Genomic DNA, 12,806 nt, shown 5'->3' with positions numbered 1-12,806 from the left:
AACTGAAAAGGCATAAAGCCAGAATTTGTCACCAAGCTGTTAAAATGATAATTTTTACTGTTCTTATTTTCAATAACAATGTTCTGAGTAACATAACCAGTTGAGATCCGGTAGGCGATTCCCCTTAAAACCCCAAACTGAAAACAATTTGAGTAAATCCCAAATGAAGGGGCATGACTGTGGGCTCGACAAGCAAAGGTGTATATACATATTTAATTTGTAGTTTGGGTTTTATAGGGAATGATTGCGTTAAGTAGGTCAACTGAAAATAGGATTACATTGCACATAATAATTAGGGAAAATCATCATATTGTTAAGCAAATAGAAAAATGTAACCAATGGGAATTGGGCTTGAATTGAAGCATGTGAAGTTCTTTTGTTTATAAAATAAAAGTACAATACTGCAACTTTGCGCCATGAATGAGTTCCGACCGCTCTACTATACTGGTGTTCCTTCAACAAAGGCAGCAATCTGATAAACGTGCGACAAATTTCCATATTGAGTGCAAACATGTAAATTAACAGCTTGCAGAGTGGTTTCCATTCGTTTAAAAAACACTCTGTGGCTTCAGACGCTTTCCACAGAAACAAAAGCATGAAATGTAATTAAGTAATTGCCAGCAGACATCCGTGCCCATGGTGGAAGTACTTTGCACATCTGACAGAATGCGTTATTGTTCTCACTTCTCCGCAGCACTATCATTTCTTTGGCTCTGGGGATGTGGATGTGCGGAAAGCAAATAACAAACTGCCTCTAATATTAGTGCAAGGTTTGACTCAACTGGAGGGTCCTAATGAGCAGGGCTCCAGGCATCAGGAAACGTCGTCGTTTTCCGCGAAAACTCATATTCGCATTTTTGCAATTGTTGTAATTAATTGTGCACTAAATTGTTTGTTAATCAAGAAATGGTGCGTATTGCCATGTGGGCGGCTAATCATCCGGTAATGAATCAAAAGCGTGCGAATTCACCATGTGTTGTCATAATTTAACGAAAACAATACAAAAATGCTCATCAGTCCAAGTGCAAATTAGAAGTCCCATCAAATAAATTCAATTTGCTGCAGGTTACCCGCAATTATCCGCAAATATAACAACCAAATGAAAATATGTTCACATGCGCCACTAACAGACCACAGCACGCAACGTTTGTGTTTACACGTATGTATGTGATAAGTAAACATTTGTCTAAACCCGAGTTATTTTGACATTAATTAAACGCCCGCCTTTAATGGCCGCAAATCACAATGGCATCAATGTTAAAATAGCCAATCGCGCAGATGTGAATAAATAAATAGTCCAATTAATATGCATTTTGACGTATGGTTTCTATTATTACAGGTTTTGTATTTGTATTTATATTGTTATTTAGTGGCGATTAATTTGATGCTAATTAGGGAATCCCTCACGAGGACAGCCGGCATTTATCTGGTGAATCGAACGGAGTTTTGATGGGATTAGCGTTTCTCCGACAGCCGAGCGGTCTCCGCCCCTCAGGTGCCGCGTGGAGTTGCGGTAGGCTGCGTTGGAACCAGATCCTGACTCCTCGTCCGCCCGACCGGTCTCATCTCACTTGCTGAACTTGAGGCCAACTGCAACGGATTAGGATAGAGGACCCAGCGGGTGAGGAAAGACAATTAATGATAATGTTTCTAACTAATGGCTTTGTAATGAAGCTTGTCACGGAGCGTGGGAAGTTCTGCAAAGTGATTTCTCCACCTTTTAAGCTGCGATACTCACCTGCCGCACTGCGTGGATTCCTCAGCTTGGAGGGCTTCTTTCTTAGCTCCGATTGCCCCAATCCGCCACTGGTTCCCGGTCCGTGGGTGTCGATTTGCATGCTCTCATCGCTGTCCGAGGTCTGGCTCTTTAATACCTTCTTAAGATTGATGAGCTAGGGGGAATAGAGTGGACAAATAAAGTTAAATCCGAAATCTGATACGTGGGCTATAAGTAGAAATGTATACTAATATGTTTTTTTTTTATACTGTCTTACTTAAAACTTTTGAGCGCGCAGTCAGAGATTTAAAATTCGTAGTGCCAATAAAGGTAATTAGATAAGAAGACTCACATCTTGTTCCACGCGCTCCTTGTTCATCAGCCTTTTGGATTTCTCTGCGTTCGCGTACTTTATCTGCATTTCGATGCAGTTGGAAACGCTGTCGCAGGAGTTGACCCACGCCTGAAGGGTCTCCACGATGTGGCCAGTGTATCCGGGCGGAATGTCGCGGCCCTGGGCGTAATCCACCTCCAAAATGCGTGTGTTCTGGAACAGCTTTCCGTGGATGATGTCTGCGTGAAGGATTAAAAGGAAAATTAGAGAGTTTTCTCCCTCCCAGCCAACTTGTCAACTTTTTCTCGACTAATTGCCTGGAACGAGCAGTTCCTGAAGTTGGCCAAAGTGTAGCCTTAAGTAGCAGCTCTGGAGTGCATTGAAGGCCATTGCAACAAGTTTGTTGTGATGCCTATGGACGAATGGAACAGTTCACAGTTGGAATAGTAACTGAGAAAATGGTCATGCAGCAGAAGGGAAATGCATTTAGTATCCTTAAATTTCCAATTTCCATTGAATGGGCTAAGCCAAAAACAAAGTAGTTCACAAAGCTGAGTATGGGAATAAAAAGAATGGAGGGGCCCACTAACGAATTGAGTAAACCTGAAATGTATTGAATATCAATATTTTCTCAATGCATTCGATTATTTATGCAGCTTATAAGTAGAAAAGCATACACCGAATGTTCACTTGGATTATTTACAATTCCGAATTTAATGATAATTTCCTACCCAGCTATGAAAACGGATGCGCAATCAATCACGCCACCTTTTTCCCACACAGCAAACCCTCAATCAATTAAACTGATTAGAAAACAGTTAGATGAGCGCAAATACAACAGAACGAAACTGGCTATAATCAAGCAAATGGAAGCCGGGTTCCATAAATCCGCAAATCCGCACAACAGCATCCCAAGTGTTGCCCAAATACTGTGGTGACCGAGTCACACACAATGTGTAATTAAATACCAGCGTATTAACTTTTGTTTTCAATACTTTAGGGCGATCTGTTTAAGCCAAAGCCAAGTGGCTTTGGGCGATTAGCTTTGTATTCTGAGTCAATTGGCAAATACACTGCCCAGCGGGCGTAAGCTGAAATGCAATGCGATGGCCATGTCTGCCAAAAGTAGTTTGAGTAATTAATTTGAAATCGTCGTTTGTCGTTTAGTTTGTAGCTCCTCAGCGGGATTACAATTTACAGCAAGCGGATCTGGAATTGTTTTCATCCGTGCCGACAGCAGTGGGAGTCCCAGTTGCAAAGTCCCGAGTACTGAAATCCTCTACCCCGATGCAAACTATGGCCCGAGGCTTTAACTTGCTCGGCCGAGGAAGTGGCTAAGTGAGAGCAGCCTCTCCGCTCACCGCTTTTGGCCATGGCTAAGCCCTAGTTAAGTCCTTGAGCACTCTTTGCCTTTGACTTTACGACCACTTGTGTCCTTGAACGAGTCGCCGGAAAGGCAGCATCGGACTGGGGACGAAGTCTGCGGACCAAGTTTCTGTGTTTATGGCACCGACTTTGCGTCATAAATATTCACTCAAATATGCAGGGAATTCGCCCGAAGATTCAATTTCTCTCATCCACTTGGTCAGACGGCTAGCGATTTGGGTTGACAATTTGTCAGACACTTTTCTAATTAGCTTGAGAGTTGGCGCAAAAATGCTTATTGATTTGATGCCTTCGAGTACGCCTCGAATAATTGAAAAACATGGGGGAATTGCGGATTTCGATGTTGCGCGACGCCTTGGCCACAAGTGCTGTAAACTGCCTGTGGTTTTCCGGCGTTGACATGTGTCTTGTATTTTCAGCCATGTGAAAACTGTGGGCGCCTGCTGCCGCGTGCGGAAAATTCAACGCCAGGGCAATCAATCATGCTTACTGCTTCGCCCGCAAATTGCGGAAAAAGCCGTTGAGGGACAGCAGAATGAATCATCGTAGCGGCAGAAGGCGATGATGCCAAACCGCCGACGGCTGTGGTTCTGTGGCAAATGCTGATGAAAATCCAATGGCTGTGGCTATCTGGAGATGAATGAAAGCGTTAAAAAAACGCAGTCGGTGGTACAAAACCTCCAGGAATGTGACCACCACGGCGTGTGTACTTTTGGTGACTCGAAAAAAACGCGTTTGAATCTAAAGTTGCCATGAAACGAATGTAACGATTTTAGAAACGTGGTCCGAAAAGACAATTTACACGGATTTGTATACCCTTGCGAGGGCTTACAACAAGTGAAGCAGACGTATTTATTATAGATTTTATAAAAACATTTAAATTCCATATAGATTAGACCAATTCCGCCAAACACTTTCAACATCAGGTATTAATCTATACTTCCGAATCGCAGCAATACAGCAAAGTGAATGTTTCAAGGACTGCACATGAGCTCCACCTAGTGATGCTTACATGGATGGATTTACGAATCTTTCAGCATGTAGGGCGTAATGAATATGGCCTAAAATTTGTTTTTGTATAGCTAAGATATTGGCAAAAGCCATACATATATTTCAACTTATCTCAGCTTATATATAAGTAGTTTCTGAAACCTCGACTTTTATATCGACGGACAGACGGACTTGCCTGGTTCGTTCTCACAAGAGCTCCTTATTAAGAATAGATGTGATTTAAAAGGGTCGGAAACGGATTAGTTACTTGATCTTCGTTAGATACGATTTTGGAAAGGTCTTCCTTACGTCTTACATAAAACCTTTTAAGTTATAGGACCTGAATTCATACCATTTGTTTATTAAAAAGTTGAGAATCCATTACGATGGTCCCGTTTTCTGGTGACCTGTTGCTGACAGGTTTTGGCAACTCGTCAAACAGCTTACCACCTTGCCCAGAAAAATTGAATTTGGTAATTGAAATTCTACACAAACCCGAACGAGAGCAGCAGGCAAGGACAATGGCACAAGATAAAATTTGATAAAGGAGCACCCAAAAAAAGTGTTGGCGTTCTAGCTGCCTTCCAGTAATAATTGTATAGTTTTTAAAGCCCTTCTCATTAAAGGAATTTCGTTGATTTGGGCACTATAAGCCCCTGTTCTTACAAGAAAAAAGATCCATGTGTTTTTAATGAAACTGGCGTGCGCAGTACAATAAAATTAGGAATAAATAGTTATTTAAGAAACTTATTCACAGATATTTATAGAGTGGGAAGCAGCCTTTTTCTGGGCCATAGACTCCGCTGAAACCGCAAACTAGCGGGCTGGAAACTTGTGCCATCAATATGAGGCGGTGCATAGCTGGTGAAAAGTTTTCACCTAAAACTGACAAAGTGCTCAGCGCAGCCACCCACAAACACTCTCCCTTCTCAAAGTTTTCTAGAAAATCCACTGCAATGGACCCCTGACGCCGAAAACTGTGCAATCAGAAGCTGCTGTGAAATCGGCGAGTCCCGGGGAGACGCACAAGTCCGGATTTAGGGCGAGTACAGCAAATTATATCCGAACTGCGTCGCTTTCGGGTATTCGGCTTTGCGGCAAGGTCGCGGCTTCTTCATTAAGGTAAACTGGCCTTTGATGTAACAGCTTTTCAGAGGATAAAAGCCGATTTTCATGCAGTGTTCCCGCCATTGGAACAGTGTTAATTAACCGATTGCGAAAGAGGCTTACACTTTTTGCGGCCCACTCAGAAAATGTTATGCACAAGTGGCCAGCGCTTTGGTACTTCCTCGTGCATGCCCCAAACAAATTCATCCCACTTCTCTCTGAATTGCAAATCCCCCGGGCTGGTGGAAAGCTAGTTCAAAAGCCGCTCTCAAGCACCCTGAATTATGCGAAACTTTTCTTTGACACACAAAAGAAATTAAAGAAGTGCGCCAAAAAACTAAAATCAAGAAGGCGCATTCTGCGACACATTCTGTAAATCCCAGCAACTCGACACGGCAACTGCGAGGGTGCAATCCTCGGTGAAACTCGGTGGCATTCCGCACACAACCCTCGCTACGGCATGAGTGTACAAACAGTTTTGCTTATTTTCCTGCGATTCCCAGCATTGAGCTGCTGGGGCCGGGAAGTTATTGCAGAAAAAGTAGTTCGAGGCAGTTGTGAAAATATTTGAAAATGCCTGGGAGATTGAAAACCACTGAGGCTGTCCTGGTGGGGAATGCTCGACCGATCGATTTCAGAAGCATATGCCAAAGCATTTTTGGGGGCGGTTATCCGCACTCGTATGTGTATTTTCCTCTCCAGGAATTTTTACGACTTGCTTAACTTTTTTAGCACTGCTATGAAAAGCAAGCAAAAAACCAGTGGAGAATATGTTCTAAATATCCTTAGAAAAAACAAAAATTAATTTTAGAGAATACTGTTGGATTACTTGTTGTGATTATATCAGAAATGAATCTAGGTAATATTAATGTAACCCAAACACTGGACAAAGCCCAAACAATCAAGGGCTGGTTCACTAATGGAACGATATTTCTGGCAAATTTGAATTCTAAGAGGCATTTAATTACCATATCCCCACCCATCGTCCTGGTAGACAAACGATGCTCTAATGGGATGACCTGAAATCGCGACGAGAGAATCACTCCACCTGCCCGCCGGCTAATGGAGGCCCTGCTCCGCTTCCAACTACATTAAATTGCGATGTCAGATTACGGCGCCTAATAGAACGCAATGATTTCGCATTCCGCCAGACATCTGGCACTTTCCCTCCTGCCACCTGGAATGATGCTCTAATGATTGCTATCATAACATAAATCTTGAGTAGGGCGGGAAATTTTGTTTGTCCGTCCATTGCCTGGATTTGGAAAGCAATTAAGAGGGGCAGGTGAGACGATGTGGCGAGGAGTACTCGCCGTGCCTTGGGGAAACCTTATTTATGGGGCAGATGGCGTTGAGTTGTCACTTTATTTGCTTACATATTTGACGGCCTAGAGTCCATTAAAAACTTCTAAACGCTATTTGCTTATCCAGCGCCAATGTTTGGATTGTTCTATACGTCGAGGGGGCACTTGTCGAGAGCCGCTAAAAACCGAACACTAACCAAAAATCCTGAAGGGCTCGTTTTCAGCCCCATATAACACAGCCTCTGTTTGCTCTGTTTGTTTTTGTTCCGGTCCATAGATCACAGGCCAAAGCTCAAAAATCAACAGCACCAACAAGTTTAGCACCACATTTGAGGGCCCTAAGTATGCTTACACGAACGATGTTTCCGAGTGCGAAATTTGGCCCCGGCTTCTGGGTGTTTCGTTTGATTTAAGGCTTTCGGCAGACATACAATGCGGACACAGAATGGGTCCGGAAGTACAAGTGCAAAGTGTGTTAATATGCAGCTTGTGCCGGGGCACAGTGATGGATTTCAAGTTTCTATGCAACAGTGGAGATACATATATATGTATATATATGCCAACTAAACACCACTTGCTAGTTAGTTTCAAATGCACAGTCTTGGCTATGAATCTCTGATAGGATTCTAAATATTGTAATCGAATCAAATTAATTATTTTTATGTAGATACAAAATTACTAATGGGCAGCATTTTGACAAGTTCAAAAGATTTTCCAAGTCGGGAATATTCATGATTTGTGAATTCTCACCTTACGCTTAAAGCAAAGTTTTTATGTGGCAATTATGGAGCGCAGTTTGATTATAGGCGGCCACCATTGAGGCGTGTGCTCGAAAGAAAATCATCGAGGCAAAAGTGTTCATCCAGCTGACGACGTTGGCAACAGTAAAAAAACTGTTTTTCCGCGGGGATGAGGTGGGCAGGATCAACTGGTGGGGCGCCAGACCGAGTGGCCTAATGAATGGTGGCAACCATAATCCTCGTTGCTCCACCCAATTGTTTTCGTTGGCCAGGATGCGCCAGCTGTCCCGGCTAATCAAGTGCACTGCCCAAAGGCAGAGGGGAGAGTGATGGTCGGGAACGGGTGGCTCTAGACGGCAGCATAACTTTGTGAATCTACTGCTTTTACAGCTGCTGGGCTGCCGGCGTAGGTGAACAGCTGTTCAAAAATTCTAATTGGACGAGGGAGGCGCCCTTACCATAGTGAGAAGTAGGCAAAAATTAGCATTTGATTTAATCATGCAAGCTAGGAAGGGAAGCAGTGTCGAGATTTATCAGCTTGGTACTAAAACGGCAGAACTTTCACCTGGAAACTTCCTAGGTAACAAAAGGTAAAATAGGCAATAGAGAAAATAAATGTATGTGGTTGAGTTTTGACGAATCTCAGAAACCAGTCTTTACCCAGGGAAAGTAAAGAGATGCCTTTTGTTGACACCTGCGAGGTGGACAAAAATCACTTTTTTGACATAACGTATTGAAACTATCAACCAATCAAACTGTTCACCTAGGCGAGCTCACCTGCGTAAATGGCCTCGATGATGATGTCCTCAAGGTGGCGCACGTTGTCGATCTCAAGTTCGCTGAGCAGTAGGGCATATGGAATGCTCTTTGCCTTGATGGCCAGCGAGACGATGGTCAGGTGTTGCAGCTTCTTCTGCATGGCAGGAGTCAAGTCGATGAACTTCCCCGGCTGTGCGCGGTATTCCTTGTAAGTGCCGTATGCGAACAGGTTCAGGGTCTCGAAGTGCTTGCTGTCCGGACCGTCCTTCAGCTGTGTATGAGATGTGGTGGGAAATGTTCGGCTAGGAGTTTTATAGTCAAGCATACCTGCAAAACGGATGGTTCTGCCAGTAATTCGCCAAAAACAAAGACATTCGGGGCTTCCAGGGCCTGGCGAATCACGTCCAGCAAGGCGGCGCCGGTGGATGACTTGGCCAGGACACAGAACTTCTCCAGAAACGTCTCCTTGCTCTTGCTCGGCTCCTCGTTGCCCAGCAGCATGTCCTGCGTCATTTTTTGAGCTTCAATTTGTTTAATGTTTAGAGTTTTGAGATTGTTTTGTTTTTTGCGAGCACACTGCCTAGTGTGACCGTTCTTCGATTGCTATATAAATTAGACCCGGCATTTGAAAATATACTAGATATATATTTTATTATTTCCAACGTCGTCATTCATTCCATTCATTAAAAGGTGGAGGGCGGAGTTTTTATGCAAAACGATTTTTATTTCCTATAATAAATAAAATATGTTTGAATATAGAATAGCGAATATATAATATTGAAGTAGAGTACCTATACTACAAAAAATACTAAATATATCGATACACACAGAAGCGGTCATATTATTATAGCGCTGGCACAAGCTGATTGCCATAAAAGAGGGCGCCAAGTTTAAACAAACGAAAGTAAGAAGTAAGTTTAAAACTTAAAGTTCGTGCTAGCTCCACCACAGATACAAGCCCGTTCATTATGCTTATGATTATTGTATGTTCTTTTGGGATACCAACTCGTTCGCTGCATTGTTTTTCCTAATAACAGCCAACCATTTGCACTCACCTTGTGGAAATGTTGGTCATTATGTTTGAAGCCGGGCATCCTTATTTTAAAACACTTTTCGCACCAAATTCACTCCGGCGGCACACACAGACGCACCCAAGGGGGCTGTAGAAAAAAGGGAAAAAGGGGGCGGAAACGGCAGGATGGGCCTAAAAAAATATATTCCTTGAGCCACTTTATGCTGCCAAAACTTGGCTTCAGCCACACTTGTTATTATTGCTGTGGGCAGGGGCGGATGTGCGAGTATAAAAAGGTGCAGGGTCAAAGTTGAAAACCCTTTATTGTGTCTGGGGGGTTAGCTTTGGCGTGGGCGTGGGCGTGGGAGTGGGAGTGGCCGTGAGTGGGACCATCCCCTATATGGGATGCGCCAGCTCATCGATTATGAAAAGTTAACTAAAGGTCAGGGACCCTCGGGCATACTCGTACCCACAGAGGATGTCCCAAAAAATGGGAGCCAGCGCCTTAAAGACACTTTGTCCTCCGTTTTAAAACTGCCCACCGCACAGTGTTCAATTGTGCAGCATATTCTCACTTGTATCGCTTTGTTTTCTGTGCCACTTGCAATGCCGACACTTCGACAGAAATTGACCGGACTGTTTTGCAATTTTTCCAATTGGATTGGCACGCCTACCCCCTACCCACTACCACCCACCGCCTACCGCCCACCGCGAAGCCCTACCCTCAAATTTTATGGGATTTGCCAAATTTGCCAGTACGCAGCCATTACAAAATTGTTGTGATTTTGATTCTGTTGCGTGTGTTCAGCTGCAGATTCGCTTTGGGCTTCCATCCGGAGCGGTGGATGCGGTTCTTTCTCCTGCGGCGACTGCTACCCGAATTGCATCCGTGATTAGTTTGCCGTGCGTTTGAAACATTTTCGGAATAATGCCAAATTCCGCAGCCTTTACTTCGTTCGCATTTTGTGGGTTGGGTGCGGAAAGTTGCGCCCGTGGAGGATATTCGCTTGCCAACCGACGACAGCCTGTGGCCATTCTTGCGATGGACCACTGGTGGTCAGCAGGTGGGGATTCGAAATTACTTAGAAGATTGGGCAGACCGGAAAAAACGTTGTTCGCAGCGGAGGAACACTAAGCGGAAATTAAATGGTGCCTTTGGTAACATGCATGCCTTTGGTTTCAAATGTTTCGGGTTTAATATATGAGCAAATGTATATAACTTTGAGAACATAACATCACAAAATAGATGACACTTTTTGGGTTTTAAGTTAATCAGGATTCCGTTGACTGGCATCGCCATATATGGTCTCTTAGTAGAAATCCCGCAGAGGGTAAACTATAGTAGACTTTCCGCCTTGTCGCTGAATTTCTCATTTTTGAAAAGCTCTTTGTCACGCCGGCAAACTTTACCCGCTCTGCTCCGAGTTCTGGTTTTTTGTGGATTTCACTTTGTCATTAATTTGACGCACAATGAATCGGCAGTTGGCAGGTTGTTCGGGTGCTCAGTTTCCCGGGATTTCATTCCTATTTCCGAGATTACCGAACGCGGGCGTTCGATTTGCGGGCAAAGCAAGGACGTCATTGCCAAATTCACGTACATACTCCATCGTCGGTTCAGCTGGTACTAAGCTTTCAAATTAATTACACTTTTTCACTTCTGAATCCATCATCGGCTTGCACATTAAAATCCTTGTGAAATCCAGGGAAGCCCTGCCTGGCTACGCCCATCGACAATTTGCTTACTAGCCCATAAAAATGTATGAAAATAAAATATAAACACAGTTCGAGGGCCCCAAAATGGCCAAATAAAAGGACTCAGCCCCGCGAACGCGCGCGGCATTCAAATGTACGTGAGGGCCCACCACCCCAGTGTCCTTCAGACTGTCCTACGGCCGTATAACAGTGTACTAAAACATGTCCTTGCCCCTGCCGCGGCACTTTGACCAGCAGCTGCGGCCTTCGCTTTCGCTTTCGCCTTTGGCTTATCATTTTTTATCGGCAGGACAAAGACTTGACCTTCCTTTTTAGTGAGTTTGCTGCTCTGCTCATTAGGACTCAAATTGCTTTCCCCGCCTGCAACTGTGTGTGATTGGCCACTGCCAAAAAAAATTTTAAGAGGGATATCCGTGTATAATATGGGTATTACATACAAGAAATTTTAAAATTCCTACACAAAAATACCTAAGGATTCAAGCCAACTTAGTTATCTCTTTTTATAATAACTTTTACAATAGTTTGTGCTAATATAATAATATATCTTGCGATGCTAATCCTTATGTTTGTGCTATAAATGAAAAGCTTTAAATTACTTCTTTAGGCTCAGATAACACACTTTTTTTTTTCGAGTGTTGTCCGCGATTATTTGGCTTAGTGAACGTATTGTTATTACTGCCTGGCAGTGGCTCCGCTTATCGATGCAAATGACAGGCGGCCGGGAAACTTGAACAACTTGGCCCATTTCGACGGAATGATGTTAACTTGACCCAAATCACGGATTTCCCGCGCGACTCCAGCCGAGGGACACTGCTGGCAGGGACTCAGGGGCTTAGGGAAAATGGCGTTTAGAAATACAACGTAATGAACAAGAGCCTTTGAATAACTGCATTTAGCGAATGCAGCCAAAGGTTGCACAAAAACAGCTGATAAAAATTCCCCTGCTTTGTGACAATTTACCAAGGATCCTTTTGGAGCGAAACTTTGTAGCTGGCGGAGTAGAGAAGGTAGGGAAATTGCCATGGCAATGTGGGAGAAAACGCAGTAAAAATGCAATTTGTATCGGATTCTAGGACCTGGGCAGCAACGCGTAAATGGACACAGGGAACACAGCCAGATGGTTAATTTAAATTACCAATTGCTCGGATTCCGCTCCCGTGAAATTCCTGAGTGCCGGGCAAATCCAGCAGTGCCCACAATTAGCCGGAAACCAACTGTCAGTTGTTCGGCGGTATTGCAGCTATACCAATGTCACATCGAATTTCGTAACAGCTCCCACTTTCGGCCACATACCGTGCCAGCGTGCCAACCGCAAACAGGATATGGAAAACTGGGAAGCCACAGCGACCTTCCTTGGCGCAATCCCAATCTAGTCGAGCATGGCGTATCATTGTAACGCTCTCTGTTTATATGTAGTATGTGCGCCAGCGGCGGGGAAAATCGGGGAAACACTACTTGCTGTGCTGGCGATAAAAACACGGATACAAACCCATGTCGACTGGTGCCAGGCACAAGGATAGCCCGTGGGTGGGTGTGCGCCGGGTCCTGGCCCAACTTGTTGCCAATACAATCAATTTAGCATGTCGCATATTATTCGAGCTGTCTCACGGAGCGAAAGAAGTAAGCCAAATTCGCAAATTCCCAAGCGCAGGCGAGTATTTCTCGATTGGGTGTGATTTGATATGATGCTACTTTGGCTTAGCATCAGCACAGTTCCTGGTGAGAACTTGTGAGACCAACTTTA

The 12,806-nt window shown here is 44.0% G+C and overlaps 2 protein-coding genes across 2 annotated transcripts; one reads left to right on the top strand and one right to left on the bottom strand.

The window, feature by feature from the left end:
* Positions 1-1,307: 1,307 nt before the first annotated feature.
* Positions 1,308-8,935, bottom strand: LOC6528584 (COP9 signalosome complex subunit 7). The gene is made up of 5 exons (XM_002089591.4): positions 8,665-8,935; positions 8,356-8,608; positions 2,070-2,290; positions 1,739-1,892; positions 1,308-1,590 (listed from the first exon to the last, which is right to left on the bottom strand). Exons 1-5 carry the CDS (start codon positions 8,848-8,850, stop codon positions 1,568-1,570), a joined length of 837 nt encoding a protein of 278 aa, XP_002089627.1. The 5' UTR covers positions 8,851-8,935; the 3' UTR covers positions 1,308-1,567.
* Positions 8,936-12,310: 3,375 nt separating this feature from the next.
* On the top strand, positions 12,311-12,800 carry LOC26535298. Its single transcript, XM_039371450.1, is given in 5 exon segments — positions 12,311-12,361; positions 12,364-12,394; positions 12,490-12,592; positions 12,594-12,696; positions 12,699-12,800. Coding segments are annotated over 5 exon segments (333 nt in total). The 3' UTR covers positions 12,744-12,800.
* The last annotated feature ends 6 nt before the right edge of the window (positions 12,801-12,806 follow it).

This window comes from Drosophila yakuba, chromosome 2L, assembly GCF_016746365.2.
Source record: "Drosophila yakuba strain Tai18E2 chromosome 2L, Prin_Dyak_Tai18E2_2.1, whole genome shotgun sequence".
NCBI lineage: Eukaryota > Metazoa > Arthropoda > Insecta > Diptera > Drosophilidae > Drosophila > Drosophila yakuba.
This window is presented reverse-complemented; position numbering and strand designations above follow the sequence as displayed.